The sequence below is a fragment of the Rhinopithecus roxellana genome, chromosome 18 (assembly GCF_007565055.1).
Source record: "Rhinopithecus roxellana isolate Shanxi Qingling chromosome 18, ASM756505v1, whole genome shotgun sequence".
Lineage (NCBI taxonomy): Eukaryota > Metazoa > Chordata > Mammalia > Primates > Cercopithecidae > Rhinopithecus > Rhinopithecus roxellana.
The window spans coordinates 3,317,113-3,332,845 of record NC_044566.1 but is presented as its reverse complement, the minus strand read 5'-3'; the positions used below and the strand labels follow the sequence as shown (position 1 = coordinate 3,332,845).

Here is a 15,733-nt window from a genome sequence, read left to right as displayed (position 1 = left end):
TTACATCCATATCGTGGGAGCACGTGCCCAAGGAAAAGCCTTAATGAAAATACTCTTTGGAAGAAAACATTATTAGGACGTCCTCTGAGGAAAAGATACACATGGAACATATTGAAACTTGAAGCAAAAGTGGCTGTTGAAAGCCATGTCAATATCATAGATCAAAAACATGATCTACGTTTTTCCCACTTCTCGTTGTCTAAAATGGTGAAAGAAACAGCAACTGGCAGATCCTCTGTCCCCATCACTCCTGGAAGGTACCTTGGATTCCTGCAGCTCACAACTGTCCCTGCAGGTTGGCCATGCTCGGCCCTGGATCCCACCCTGGCCTGGGTTGTAGACAGGGTGGGAAGCCTGACTCAGAAGATTGAGCACCTCCACACACATCAACTCTGCTCTGGGCTCCCATCCAGAAGCTGGACAGAGGCCCTGCCTGCTGCCCCCCAGGACACTTTTGTCAACAGTCACTCATAATTTGGGCCATAGCCACCTAGGTTGTTTTCCCCCGAAAGGCAGTGGTCCTGCCTGCCAAATCCGCCCCAGGACCCAGGACCCAGGACGCAGGACCCAGGACCCAGGACCCAGGAACCAAGCCCCATCCTGACAGATGCTGAAGAGTTGGGAATCAGATTCTATTTGGAAAGGTAAGATCTCCACGTGTGGGGTTTCTATTTTAGTTCCCAGGTATTCTGTGTGCCCCACATGGTACTGAGTGTTTCACAGTCGCCTGCAACCTCCTCGTCAGCTCCAGGTCAGTGTCACCATCCCCATTTGACAAGGGGAACACGAAGCCCTAGAAAGGCTGCAGGACCTCCCTGAGTGAGTGGGTGGCACAGAAGCCTTCAAACCCAAGCAGAGTGGACGGCAATTCCTATTTCAGACTAAGAGCATGATTTCAATTAAGCAAAATGTTAATTGAATGATTCAGAAACTGTCAAAAACTGACTTTGATCCTCCAAAAGGTGCTTCATGTCAGCAAAGAAGTAGGTTTTATTTTGCGGAACACATTTTGCTAGATAGTTCTGTGATTCTGGCTTTGAATTACGGTATGACCATTAGCCTCCATCTACACTGAACGTAAGGATAGACGTGAGGTTTTTATTTTTTAATGAATTCTCATGTTGCTTCAGATTCATCACAATTGTTTGAGATGATGGACTGACGAAGCAATTGCACTGTGGATCTAGTAACTGTCTGCAAGCGTCGAAAACATTCTGGGAGGACATGGTTATGGTTTCATGCATAATTTTCCAAGTTGGTGGTAAGGCTTTTTCTACTTGGAATGTGATTGAATACAATTGAAGAAATTTACTTTTACTCTCCTTTTTTTAGTTCAACTAGGAAAACAGTCAATTTTGCTCTTTACCTTGTACTGATCTGGGTGGAAGGTGACTCCTGTGGGCGCGATGATGGGGTGGAGAAGGTCCGATGGAATCCCATTGGGTCCTGGCTGCCCTACGTCACCCTGCAAATTATTTAGCAAAAGCAGTTGTCTTTAAATAGAAAGGAAACTACAAAACTCAAATACAAACACAATATGGCCAAAAGACTGCAGTTTTAATTTTTGCATATTACTTACCATATGTGTACCTCTTTATAGTATAATAATCACAACATAGAGTAATCCTGGTGTAAGCGTTTTGTATCCTCCTTTCATTAGCAATCATTTAGAATTTATGCATAAAGGCCATGTAGGTTGTTCACAGTTCTGAACTGCATTTGTTTCTGTGGGGTTATTTCCTTACAATGAATTTCTACATATGGGAATTACTAGGTATGAAGACTTAATGTCTTCATGGTTTTTGACAGGTATTACTCTACTGGTTGCCGTGATGGGCACCAAGATAAAAGAAATGCTGAAGAAATGAAAGACTACTTCCCCAGCTAAAGATTTTTTTTTTTTTTTTTTTTTTTTTTGAGACAGAGTCTCGCTCTGTCGCCCAGGCTGGAGTGCAGTGGCCGGATCTCAGCTCACTGCAAGCTCCGCCTCCCGGGTTTACGCCATTCTCCTGCCTCAGCCTCCCGAGTAGCTGGGACTACAGGCACCCGCCACCTCGCCCGGCTAGTTTTTTGTATTTTTTAGTAGAGACGGGGTTTCACCGGGTTAGCCAGGATGGTCTCGATCTCCTGACCTCGTGATCCGCCCGTCTCGGCCTCCCAAAGTGCTGGGATTACAGGCTTGAGCCACCGCGCCCGGCCTAAAGATGTTTTTATATAATAAAAAGCAATCTTGAATAAGTATAATACCCCAAGATTGCTTTAATTTGCATTTTTATCATTAGCAGAAAACGCTTTTTGATGTGGTGCGCAGATGGTGAAACCAATCTATCTAAAACATGACTGGACAACTATCCTTGCGTAATATTCTGGCTTTACCTCCCAGAAATGGACACAGAAAGAACGTTATTGTCTCTTCCTTTGTTTCCACATTAAACTATATCATACAAGTCTAAGCCCGGGTATCACATAACATGGACAGCAGTAAACGGGGATGATGGATCAGCTGCAGAAAGTGATACTCCACAGTGCACGCTGAGTGTCCACTAATAGCGCATCTTAAAATACCCAAACTGTTTGTTCTCCGCCCTTGTACCTGTTGGGCCCCTGATGTTCTTTGCTAATTATTTGCATAAGCCCTTTGTAGACTGTAGACTCTAACTTAATCTCCATTACATTCAGCAGGACTATTCTCTTCTCCCACCAATGATTTCTTCCCAGATTTCTCGTTTTTATTTTATTATGTTGTTATATTTCATCGTATGGGGCTATACATTTTTATGTGTTTGGATCTTCAATGTTTTTCTTTCTTTTTTCCCCAGAAGCCCTCTCTTGCTAATTGTTCTTTCCTGACTTCTTCTATGGCATTAATGTAAAGAAGGAAGAGTTTCCTCTTCAAACATGAGCAGGACTTGATTCAACTTTCTGTGCTGTTCCATCAAAAAGCAGAATGGAAAACAAAATAGAAATGTTCCAGTCATGAGGCCAAGGGACGGGTCTATTTTCCAGTGAGTACATGGCTTTTGTGGTGAACGCAATGGGACTGTGTTGGTGAGGTTTTGCTTGCGGGGTGTGGGCGCTGCGTCAAGCCTGTCGTGCATGTGATCTCACACGTTCCTCTCAAAGGTCATGAGGTCTTTGAATCTTAGCACTGTTCTAAGATTCACTGTTCTAAGGAGAAAAGCCACATGGTCCTTATGGCTGCTTTGTGGCCTACCAGGGCTGGTCCCTGAGATCCCCTGGTCCCTGTGATGGCTCCATGTCAGTCTCTGGTTCTAGTCTCAGTCCCCTCGATCACCTCTGGGTTCCACACATAAGAAGATGCCCTCAATGGTATGTCCTCACCTCCACCTGCTGAAGATGAGCTGAATTTACGTCTCTGTGTCAGAGTCTCGGCTAGCCTAGATGGTCCATGTTTACCGTCTTGTTGATGCAGAATTATCACGGGCATGTGGGTGACAACTTAGCACTTTGCAATGATTATTTCCCTACGCAAATGGTCTGTCTGCAGACCAACTCAAGGTAAAAGTTTTACAGCATAGAACTTAGTAATGAAAATGATTTATTTCCTGGCTGAGAAATGCTGCATGCCTCTGCGGGAATTGACCAGGCTCCCTTTACCTTTTCACCCTTAACTCCGTAGAAACCAAGTCCTCTGTTGCCCTGAAAAGATAAATAATTTTTGTAAGTTTTAAAAAGCTAATAATCACAGAGAAATAAAATTATTTTTCTTAGAAAAAGATACCCAAGACCTATGTATCGGCAACTTTACTGAGCAACTGTATTTTCATAATATTCTTGCTTTGCATTGTAGAAACGAATTGACAGTTTGTCCTATCGGGTGACCAAGGCCTCAGAGTGAATGAGTGGGAGCTGAGATTGGACCCCAGGTGGTGCTGGCCCTCAATCGTGAGTCCCTGGTCTCTGCAGACTGTAGTCTAAGAGCATGTCCCTGGGTTCTGGCCCCTGTAGATAGAGGAAGCAGCCCCGTTTCACTCCCTGGACTCTGCATTTGAAGACCATGATTCGTCTTTTCTTCTGGCTCAGTCTTCTCTCATTTTGGCAAAATAATCCTCATTTCATATAAACTTTACCTATCTTTTTAATAATCTTTGGAAATTTAAAATCAATCAGAATATAATGATTTTGGGTGATTCTCTGGGCTTTCTCCAGTCTTTTTGTCTTCCTTTTTGCTTAAGAAGCAAAGGTAGGCCCAGTGTCACAGTAGGATTTAATAATTTCATGAACTCAGTCGCCACGTGTGGGAGGACTGACAACACTGACCTCTAAGATTCGTGCATAGAAAAAGCAAGATGACAAATCTGTGCACATCATAGGCACAGTCCTCTTCTACTCCCAAAAGCTTTGCTTCTTTCCCAGGGTTTCCGTGTTCCCACAGTGACAGCAGGGTCACTCAGGCCCTATCTGATCTCTCTCTCTCTGCAGTCTACCGTCCACCCCCTCCAATGTCCAGATATTTTCTGAAAATAAAAACAAAGCCTTCAATGAATTTTTGCCTTTTGCTTCTTCCCCACCTGGCAGGGAGCTGAAATCAAAGCACAGAAACACAGCCAGGCTAGATTAGAATGCAATTTGTGTGAGTCCCCCACGGTCCCTCTCTGCCTCCTGAGCTGGTCGTCAAAAGTCACCAGGAAGTGACTTGGTCAGGGGTGAGGAGGGCTGTTTATGTTTGCTGCAGCAAGGGGAGATCTGAGGCTCACGCCTGGGCTCAGGGCTTGGCTGCTGCCTCCTCAGCCCGGCCACCCGGTCCTATTTCTGCTGCTCTTGGCCTGGAGCCCATCTTATCCTGCTCCAGGCTGCCAGGCGGTGGGGCGTCCAGCAGCCTGCGCAAGCTCCCCAGCCGACAGGAAGCCGTGTCAGAGGGGACAGGAGCCTGGGGGGCATGGGCGGTGGCAGCTGTGGTCACCAGGGGTCACAGCAATGGGCAGGCATGGCAATGTGTGGCCTTGGCGCGTCCTCCATTGGGACACAGGGCAAGGGAAAGGTTCCTAGATGCTTCCCGTTGGCAGCCCAGCATTTCTGAATTATGTTGCATTTTGATCAAATACTTCCCTTGTTAACTGCATTCGTTTGTCTTGGACATTTATCCAGCTTTCCCAGACCATAAGGAACCCTAGTTCTGTCCTCTGAGTTTCTAACAAACAACCTACTTTGCTGTGTTCCAACCAATTTAATAACCTTTCTGGGATGAAAACAGTATATAGCTTTGGGCTCTAGCCTAACTTGACTATCACTGAATATATCCCTAGAGGCTGACACGAGACTCCTGTAGAATCTAATTCTAGTCAGGTAAGAAGAATGACATTGGCCTCCCTACAACAGATAGAGTTATGTTTTGTCCATTCTCGTAAATCAATGCACTTGAATAAATGTGAGCTGTCCCCAAATTGTTCTAATCTTCATTTTCAATCAAATATTCATCAGTTTGGTTTTCATATAGCAACAGGTGTGTGGGAATTAATTTGCAAACAACAAATCATTCCACCTATTCACTTTTTTAATGTCCAGAGGCACCATGGATCTATCCTTGGAGTTTAACATTAAGTCTTAAAAACCTACAAAACCGTTTTCATCATAATATAAACAATAAATAGTTGTTAACCAAGAAGTTTTATGGTAAAAAACAGACCCACAAACACCTAAGTACCCACTTCCCTCATCCTCAACCCCCAAAACCAACTTACTTGCTGTCCTTTTGGTCCAGGGGGTCCGGGTGGTCCCTGTACAAATACAAAGAAATGTGTAAACTGTTTTCTTTACCCCAGGACCCAGATAACATCCGCTGGAAAGCTCTGGGAAAGCCATTTACTGTATATTTAGGACATTGTGTAGGATGCATGGAGGTTTCTGATGCATTTGGCTTGGCAGGGATGATATGCTGGGGGAGAGGGACTCAGGTCAGCTCCAGTTCTCAGAATCTGCCGGCTGTCTACGGACAGCTGTTTCTGCTTTGCTTTTGTGTGTTTAGGCTTTTGACTTCACCCATGTCCTCTCTGTGTTTGTTCTGATCCCTTTGCAAGGTCCCGTGACTGCAGAGACAGTTTCCCTGAGTTCCTCTGGGAGTGCCCAGGAGACTCCATGCGGCACTTCTTCCTGGTAGCTCGGCCAGTGTTCATGGACAGAATGAATCTACAGGCTGGCACTGCAGGGTGGAAAGTCCATCTGCAACTGTCATGGTGTGTCTTTCTGCAGAGCATTCAGTGTCAACACCGTGCTTAGGATTAAAGCATTTCAGATGCAGAAGAGTGTTTAAGTACAAATAAGTGGATACAAAGGAGCGGATAAGGAGGGGGTTGTGGATGACTGCCTGGCTCATGTGAAGAACCAAAAGCTGTCAGAGCAGCTAAGGACCTAGCAAGTACAATCTGTTGTGCCCGACTTCTCTGAGCCGTGCATTTAAAGTATGAAACCCAGGCATGCGGCATGTGTGCTGTGACTGAGCCGACAACTGAATGGAGTGAAACAGCAAGGGCGTCTCGTATGATCCTGATTTCAGTCACCCTGACCAGGTCTTTCACAGACGGGGCTACTTGCGAAAATGACTTTCACAGCACCAGGGAAATTTGCTTTGTATAAACAAAATCTGTTATTATTATTGTTATTTATTATAATCTGAAGAAAATCATAAGTACCCCCACCCCCAACTGTTAGTTTAACTGAGTCTCCCCAAACATATATGACTTCATTTTTTTCCTCAGTATCTGTCAAGGAACTGGTGTTAGTGTCCCTTGATAGCTTGTCTTGGTCTTGAGCAATGGCTTCCTGTGAGAAGGTCTCTCTTACCTGCAGCCCAGATCTCTCCTTGTATAAGTTAAGGCCTATTTATCTGATTACTAGCACATGTGGTGAATGAGAGAGTCAGGAGCTCTCGCAGTGGCCAGTTCACCTTCCAGGTCACTGTGCAGCGGTGGGAGTGGCCAGAGAGCTGCACAAGCCTTAGCAACTGCCTTGCACAAGCCTTAGCAAGTGCCTTTTTCTGCTCTTCCCTACTTGCAATGAGCCCTCTAGGGCCATTTTGTTAAACAATGGCCAGTATCTCACCTGCTGGAATGAGCCCAGGTGTGATACGCCTGCTAGCACCGGCGTGGCACAGGCCAACCCCATTTCCTCCTTATGAACCTGTGGGACTTTGGTTTGCCTTGCCCAGGGATGATGGGCTCTTTGTCACTGGGTAGGTATGGGGTGGGGATGGAAGGGCACCCTGCCAGGACCAAGTCAAAATTTGACATAACTGGCACTGAGCTGGTGACCATAATTTTAAGTTCTTATTCTTCAACCTTAACAGCAGCAGAATGTGGGCAAGGAATGGTCCATTTTAATGTTCTCTGCTACACCTGTAAGCATCATAATTATTCTGAAAGCTCTCATCTGGATTCAACCACTAAAGAAGTGGCATCTGGAAGGGATGACCTGACGATGGTCCCAGAGTCGGCACCTGTGTCCCAGTACTTACTGGTCTCCCTGGAGCTCCAACTGGGCCCATCTGCCCCACAGGCCCAGGGCGGCCGGGAGGTCCCTATGGATAGGTAGCGAGAGAAAGTTTTTAAGAGAGGTAAACTGGTACTTGGAGTTCTGAAGCTCTTAAACTTTTGCTTTGAATTTCGTCTAATAAAAATAAACTTACCTGGAAACCGACCAATCCAGGCTCTCCAGGTTCGCCCTAATGGAGAAGAAATAATTTTAAGAGTGATAGCTTTTAACCATCTTCAGGTTTAGTTACCTTTTATTGCAGAGTTGGAAATAAGCATATCAAACAGATCAGCCCTATCAGGACTTAGTAATGTTAACTTACTAATATTAATTTTTACTAATATTGTGATGTAGTCAGAATATATTTTAGTAATATTAATATTTACTAACATTAAGTACAAATACTAACTTGGCTTGGAGTATTGTGAATATGGGAAAGAGATAAACACACAATTAAAAATAAGATTGAACACATCCTGATCGGAAATAAGATGACTTTTAAATTCAGTGTGACTTGGGTTATGCTGCCATTCTAGGCATGCCTTCAGTACATTCATTCTTACATGCAAAGTTCACTTGGCAATTAACTTTGCTAGTTGAGAATCTACACTGGGTCCCTTCATTATCCCTCCCATCTCTTGCAAACGTACCCGATATCTGTCGCGTTCCTCTCTAGGCAGTGCATAAGGCTCACCTTTCTGCCCTTTTGGTCCTTGGGGCCCCTAATTAGCAGTATATTGTAAAAAGAAAACACACACAAAAAAGTCCATTAACATTCGGTGCATCTATGATAATTTGGATGATGGAACATTGACTTTTGTAGGCAAGGTCTAATTGTTCTTATGGTTGATGGGGGTTATTCTCAACACCAGCCCCATATTCAGCAACAAGGGAGACACCTTTAATTTCCTATTGACCCAATCGTATCTTTCCTGGAGTCAGAACAGAAATACTTCAGGATTTAAATTCTTTTCAAAACCCAAATGAATCTCTGGCAACCAACCCTCCAGTATGCCAATGTTATTTTTATTCTGATAACTACTACTATGTGCTTTCTTTGGCATGAGTGTACTAAACATATTAACACAAGCACCTATTTGCGGGATAGATACTGGGTCATTCTTTAAAATTGGAATTGTGTCAAATATAAACGGTAGGTATATACATATTGCATGTGTAAATACCTTTCAATATCTACTATAAGAATCACTTAAAGTAATAGATATATTTCTTGATAATGAAATTGATGATATATAGAGTAGAAGTTGATGTCGTTTATTGAAAAATGGAACCACATAAAACAGAAACAGCCGAGGAAAGGGGAACTGGCAGGTGGAGCTGGAACTGAGCAGGAGAAGAAATCCACTTGCTTCAGGTGAAAACGTGATGAAGGTGATTAATGACTGTTCCTCCCTCCCCACTTTAGTTTTTTGTTTTTTTTTAAATAAAAAGTCTCACCAAACAAAATTTTAGTAAAACCCTGAATGTGCAAGATTTTCTTGGAAATAAGGTAGCAACATACTACTGAAGACATATTTCAGGATGTTTTACCAAGACCTTAAAAAAATAAATGAGGCTACAAAACAGATGACTATATAGAAGTTCCTCCATTAAAAAACAAACTCCTGCCTTGTATCTGCTGGAGAATAACTGCACTCCCACATCACAAAGTATTTCAGAATCTGATAAGGATGGTGATGGACAGGATTCTGTCAAGGTTTCAGCTTTTTAATTTTCATTTTACGATTCCACTATTCATCATGAGAATCCGGGAGAAAATGAAGTGACCTTAGGAGACTGTGAGAGTGAACAACATCGACCACAACGATTTTCTATCTAACATTTAAAGGATATGAAAAATGAAGTTATTTGAATCCAGAAACATCATGTCTTGGGCCTCAACAGGCAGTTATGCTTCCGTTCTGGCCATAATGAGTGGGGAGCCCCCCCCAGGTTATAAAGGTAGGGCTTAGCAGGGGTCTGCCTGTCCCTGGAGCACAGGCACTGTGGGGATACTCACGGGAGGCCCGGTGAACCCCTCAGAGCCGGGGGGCCCCTGTGGACCTGAGTCTCCCTGGGTTCCGTTGCAGCCATCATAGCCGGGCCTTCCCCTGGGCCCACCTTGCCCCGGGTGTCCCTGGGAAAGACAGCAGTAAGAGAATCAGCCAACCAGCAGGTTTCTAGTTGCCATGTAACTGTGTGATAAAAGTCTTAAATATTCTCATAAGCCACATTCCCGGCATGAATCCAAGGAAAAGACACCTCAAAAGTGAACAAATGAATGAATGGAAGATTAAATCAGTGAAGGCATAAGGTATAGTTCTAAGCAGGGAAAGGATTTCGAAGCAAAGTTCTGTTTTATATGGGCTTGGGTAAGAAGTACACTGGGGGTTTCTTCTGTCTTACTAGTTGAGTGACTCTCTATTAGCAGGGACAAGTAAAATCACATTTCAGAAATTCTAGAGAAGATTTTAGAAGCAGCTACTTCCTTCTCAGGGATAACAGGAAGGTCCTTATCCCTGTAGAAAACAAGTAAAGGTACATTTAAAAAATTCTAGGAGAGATTTCAGCAGCAGCTACCTCCTTCTCAGGGATAACAGGGAGGTCCTTATCAGGTGTGCCCAACTGAATTTTAGATCGTGAGTTTCACAGATCCACATCCTAAACCCACAACGTGATTTTATCAGTGGCCTTGCCATATTTAAAAGAACTGATTGCCTCTTGTTTGCTTTCTTGGGAAACACAACCTTTTACATTTTAAACACGACTATGAAGCATGTCAGGTTTTCTGAAATGTCTGGGGGTGGGGAAAGGCAACACAGCCAAGTGTCTGCAGTGACTAGAGAGACTCAGGTTAAATTTGTGGGCATTTTCACTGCATTAAGCTGGTTCCAGGAGATTACAGGGGCTGGGTTAATAATCTATAATTTATGCACTACCTGGCCACAGCCTGTTTTGTTTTGCTTTTTTTTTAAACAATAGATATTTAGCTATATGCTTTGTTATTGTGTAGTTACTGTTAAACTTTTAGTTTTCTTGATAATAAACCAAACATACATTCCAGAGTGATTTTTTTTTTTTTTTTTTTTTTTTTTTTTTGAGACGGAGTCTCGCTCTGTCACCCAGGCTGGAGTGCAGTGGCCGGATCTTGGCTCACTGCAAGCTCCGTCTCCCGGGTTAACGCCATTCTCCTGCCTCAGCCTCCCCAGTAGCTGGGACTACAGGCGCCCGCCACCTCGCCCGGCTAGTTTTTTTTGTTTTTTTTTGTTTTTTTTGAGACGGAGTCTCGCTCTGTCACCCAGGCTGGAGTGCAGTGGCCAGATCTCAGCTCGCTGCAAGCTCCGCCTCCCAGGTTCACGCCATTCTCCTGCCTCAGCCTCCCGAGTAGCTGGGACTACAGGCGCCGCCACCTTGCCCGGCTAGTTTTTTGTATTTTTAGTAGAGACGGGGTTTCACTGTGTTAGCCAGGATGGTTTTGATCTCCTGACCTCGTGATCCGCCCGTCTCAGCCTCCCAAAGTGCTGGGATTACAGGCTTGAGCCACCGCGCCCGGCCGTTTTTTTGTATTTTTTAGTAGAGACAGGGTTTCACCAGGTTAGCCAGGATGGTCTCGATCTCCTGACCTCGTGATCCGCCCGTCTCGGCCTCCCAAAGTGCTGGGATTACAGGCTTGAGCCACCGTGCCCGGCCTCCAGAGTGATTTTTGAGATCACTGGGATGTCTTTTATATTTACTTTGAGGAATCTGGAAAATGTCAAGATAAAGAAACAAACTTGGCGCAGTGGCTCATACCGGTAATCCCAGCACTTTGGGAGGCTGAGGCAGGCAGATCACTTGAGGCCAGGAGTTCGAGACCAACCTGGCCACCATGGTGAAACCCTGTCTCTACAAAAATACAAAAATTAGCCAGGTATGGTGGCATGCACCTGTAATCCCAGCTTCTCGGGAGGCTGAGCCATGAAAACTGCTTGAGCAGGTGGGAGAGGTTGCAGTGAGCTAAGATCATACCACTGCACTCCAGCCTGGGCGACAGAACAAGACCCTGTCTCAAAACAAAACAAAACACAACAAACAAACCTTTGAAAACCCCACACAACCAATCCTACATACAGTGCTGTAACCTTAATGATATTAAGAAATACAATAAAAAAGTAGAACTTTTATTGGCACATCTCTTTGCTTCCGATGTCCACAGCCATTGGTTGAACTGGTACCATCAGATGAGAGATCTGAAGGGCTTCAGTAAAACGCTCTGGTGAGCCAGAGGAACCCCCATTTGTGGGCAGCTTCTCAATCTGTTTGCAGAGGCACTCTAGTGGCCCTTGAAATAAAGACATAAGGGGCCCTTGCACTTCAGCTTGAGAAAACAGCTCTCCACATGTTCTGCTCCAGATTTCTAGTATTCTGTAATGCTTTTGCTTAAAATGAACTGTAACGTTTAAATTCTTCTCTATTATTTGTCTGCCGTTGGTCTTTCTTACTTGCTTAGAACTGATCTAAGTTATTTGAAATGGCATGTCAATTTAATCTTAGTTTGAAATTGTGCTTCAAAGAAAAATTTCAGTTCCATTGAGTTAAATGTCTGTCTCTGCTGAACATCCAATTAGATACTCTGCGATATGAGACCACTCTAAGATTTTACTGCATATCACTTCTTATATATAACTTCTTATCAGCTAAAATGATCCAAGTCCCTCAAACTCTACATTCATTAACTGATGACTTATGGCAAGTGACATTTATGTTAACTTAATTTGTAGTATCAGAGTTCTGCAGTTAAGAGAGACTGGATCCTTTGAGCAGCAGGTTCTGTAGAAAATGGTCCTCACCTGCTAACCACAATCATTCCTCCCAATTATGATTAGTTCCTCCCTAGTTTGCGAGACATTTGCCTCTGATATTAAATGAGGATAAGGTGGAAACATGAAGGAAACCTGGTACAGATGAGTTGCAATTGCTTTCCATAACGTCACTCCATTATAACTCAGATTTCAGCTGGAGACAAAACTAAAAGACACTAAAGAGTTCAAGAGTAGTTTAAAAATGTGTGATTCAGATTCAGACCATTCATGTGAAAATACTTTCCTAATTTGTTTAATCTTTGGAAGGTGCAGATTCTTAATGTCTGTCCATTTCTCAAGATTCTGACTGATGTGAACATTATGTCCTTATTTGTTCAGGGCTGTGTGAACCCAGGTGTCTGTCTGAGCCCACCGTTCAGGTGACCCCGAGATCACTGGCTTACAGCTCGTCTTGGCAAATGCGACTTCCTCTATTTTGCCCTCTCTCCTCCTGCTCTGCAGATGTCTCCTTGACAGTGGGACTAAAGATCTGATGGAAACGCATGAGTTCTCTGGGACTGCCCCCCACTCACTCATTCCCTCCTTCTCTTCTGCAAGGCATGGCCCTACTCGTGCAGCCTGGGAATGGAGTCTCTGTCCCTGTGCGTGTGCGTGTGTGGGGATACAGAACCTGCCTCTGCAGGACATGGGCACACACATCTGTGTATATGTATGAGGTTTGTGGAGCAGATGTCTCAGAACCACAGCAGTAGCCGGATGGGAGGCGGGACAGAACGTGTGATAAACACATTGATCCCTGAGGTCAGGTCTGGCCAGGAAGCCAGCCCTGGGAAATCTGCTTGTGGGTCCCTGTGAGTCAGGCTGTTTTGTTTATTTTTTTATGCCACAAGAAGTAAAGTAAACTAGGTTATAAAAACACAATTTATTGCATTTTGAGATTTTTCTCATGAACAAACCATGTCTTTTCTTTTTCTTGTTTTACGTGAGGTTGCTGTAAAGAACTTGAGAAGCTGCACAAATGCTCAGCAGGGCTTCATTCTGCCCATGCTCTTGGCTGAACGACTTTATATGCAGGTTGCTCTATAGTTCAAACGAGATCGCAAGACTGGCTCTTTAGGGCATATATCTGGATAGCACTCTAGCTTTTTATTCCCAAACAATGCGCAGTTTAGTAAAGTGGTCTCAATTCTGAAGCCAAGTCTGTAAGGACCTTTACAAAGCAAACAATTTGTTCACTGTCTGACTGAATTCTGTGGGGAGAATATGCACGTATAGCCCCCACACTGTTTTATGTTATAAACAAAAAAGGAGGTCTCATTCAAAATGTTTCTTTAAGTCACAAATGTATTGCCTAGAATGCACGCAACGATTTACAATTCCAATCTTCCATAAAACTTACAGGAATTCCATCGGCACCAGGGAATCCAGAAACGCCTCTTGCTCCCTATGGAGAAAGCAAATGAAAGTAACCACGGCTGAGATACCCGCCACCCTCACGAGGCCAGGGGAACACAACAGCGGTGCGTACCACGTCGCCCTTGGGTCCTGTTATTCCGGGGGCTCCCCTTTCACCCTTGTCTCCTTTGCGTCCCTGCAGTCCTGGGAATCCTTGTAATCCTGGTGGCCCATTGTACCCCTGGGGCCCCACTGGCCCAGGCTGACCCTGTGGGAACAACATAGGTTCAATTTCCTCAATTAATCACAGTAAATACTCATGATCAGTTATGGTTACTTTCAAAACTACTTTTTTGTTTGTTTGTTTTTAAAGAGTTATAATCTAGAGGGAACATTATATGTAAACCACCATCTACTGCCATGATAGCTAACAAAAGAAGTCATAGAGTTTAAGAAGAGAAAATACTGGAATGTGAGAAAAAAATTATCCAAAATTTCTAAAGTCACGTCATTGTGAAATGATAATACTGGGTTGGGATGAAATAATTAACTTATTTGGGTTTTTTTTTTTGAAGGCCTTTTCAGTATAAAAAATTTTCCAAATGAGTTTCTACAATTTTATCTCTGTTTTCCTCAATATAATGCATACAGTAGGTGTGGAAATGTATATTGCATTCAGATATCAAAATGACCCTCAGATGTTTAAGTGGTTAATCTCTCCTTTCGTTCACACAGAGGGAAAAAAAGAGCATCTGAAACATATAAAAATGTTTGTCCAAACTAAATAGGATGGCTATTATTAAAAAAAAAAAACAGAATTGTAAGTATTTGTGAGGATGTGGAGAAATCAGAACCTCTGTGTGCTGCTGGTGGGAATGTGAAATGGTGTAGCTGCTTTGGAAAACACTCTGGTGGCTCCTTAACACACTACAAAAGAGAATCACTACAGGGTCCCACGATTCCACCTCTGGGTATGTAGAAAGCAGGGGCTAGCACTGGCACGCTCTGTGCACGGCAGTGTGATCCACAACAGCCAAAAGGTGGAAAGCACTCAAGTGTCCAACAATGGACAGACACCCATACAATGGAACAGCACTCAGCCCTTAAAGAGGAAGGAAGTAGTCACTTCAGCTGTGACACGGAAGAACCTTGAGGACTCTGTACTGAGTGAAATGAGCCAGTCACGAAAGGACAAGTCCTGTATACAGTCCCCTTAGATGCAGTCCCTAGAACAGTCAAATCCACGGAGACAGACAGTAGAATGAGGGCTGCCAGGCCGGGCCGAGAGGGGCAGGGGGAGTCAGTGTTTCATGAGGACAGAGCTTCGGTTTGGGAAGATGAGAAAGTTCTGGAGATGGATTGGTGGTGAAGGCTGCACAACAACATGAAAGAACTTAATGCCACTGAATCAGACACGTCACTATGACCCAAAGGGTAACCACGATGTTACTATTTTATTAGTACCCTGGAACTTAACACAATAAAATATCAACCCATCACCTAGGTGTTAAGCCCACCCTGTATTTGCTGTTTGTCCTGATGTTCTCCCTCCCCCCAACCCGCCCACAGGCCCCGGGGTGTGGTGTTCCCCTCCCCTGTCCATGGGTTCACATTGCTCAGCTGCCACTCACAGGCGAGGACGTATGCATATTTTTATGCATAAATTTTTATGCATATATTTTAACAAAAAATTTAAAATGTTACGTTAAAAAAATTAAAAATAAATTTACCACAATAAAAATGTTTTAAAAATTAGAAAAGAGGGGAGGGAGAGTTCTGTCTCTCCTATGGATGGAACTAACTATTGTATTATAGTCCTTTTTAACATTTTACAGGCTAGCCCAAACTTAAAAAAATGTAGGTCCTGATTTCCTCTTGCGACGAATGAGTCTGCTGTTGATTCATCACATGGCACCTTTACCTGCCAAGCCCCATTTGCTATGAGATGTCAAATTCCTGTCTCACCCTGAGATTGAGGGGGACTTGAGCCATTTTTCTAGGCTTTTCTTCTGTTGCCTCCAGGTAATTTTTCCTGCGTAAACTGTTCA

At 43.8% G+C, this 15,733-nt stretch overlaps 1 protein-coding gene across 1 annotated transcript in view; it reads right to left on the bottom strand.

Moving 5' to 3' along the window:
* COL4A2 (collagen type IV alpha 2 chain) overlaps positions 1-15,733 on the bottom strand; it is a 204,740-nt gene that overhangs the window by 69,197 nt on the left and 119,810 nt on the right. Inside the window, exons 5-13 of the mRNA XM_030922365.1 lie at positions 13,819-13,953; positions 13,690-13,734; positions 9,509-9,625; positions 8,139-8,210; positions 7,643-7,678; positions 7,472-7,534; positions 5,703-5,738; positions 3,619-3,660; positions 1,367-1,465 (exon numbers count right to left, since the gene is read on the bottom strand). Coding sequence (XP_030778225.1) covers positions 1,367-1,465; positions 3,619-3,660; positions 5,703-5,738; positions 7,472-7,534; positions 7,643-7,678; positions 8,139-8,210; positions 9,509-9,625; positions 13,690-13,734; positions 13,819-13,953 — 645 coding nt within the window. The remainder of the gene's footprint in view (positions 1-1,366; positions 1,466-3,618; positions 3,661-5,702; positions 5,739-7,471; positions 7,535-7,642; positions 7,679-8,138; positions 8,211-9,508; positions 9,626-13,689; positions 13,735-13,818; positions 13,954-15,733) is intronic.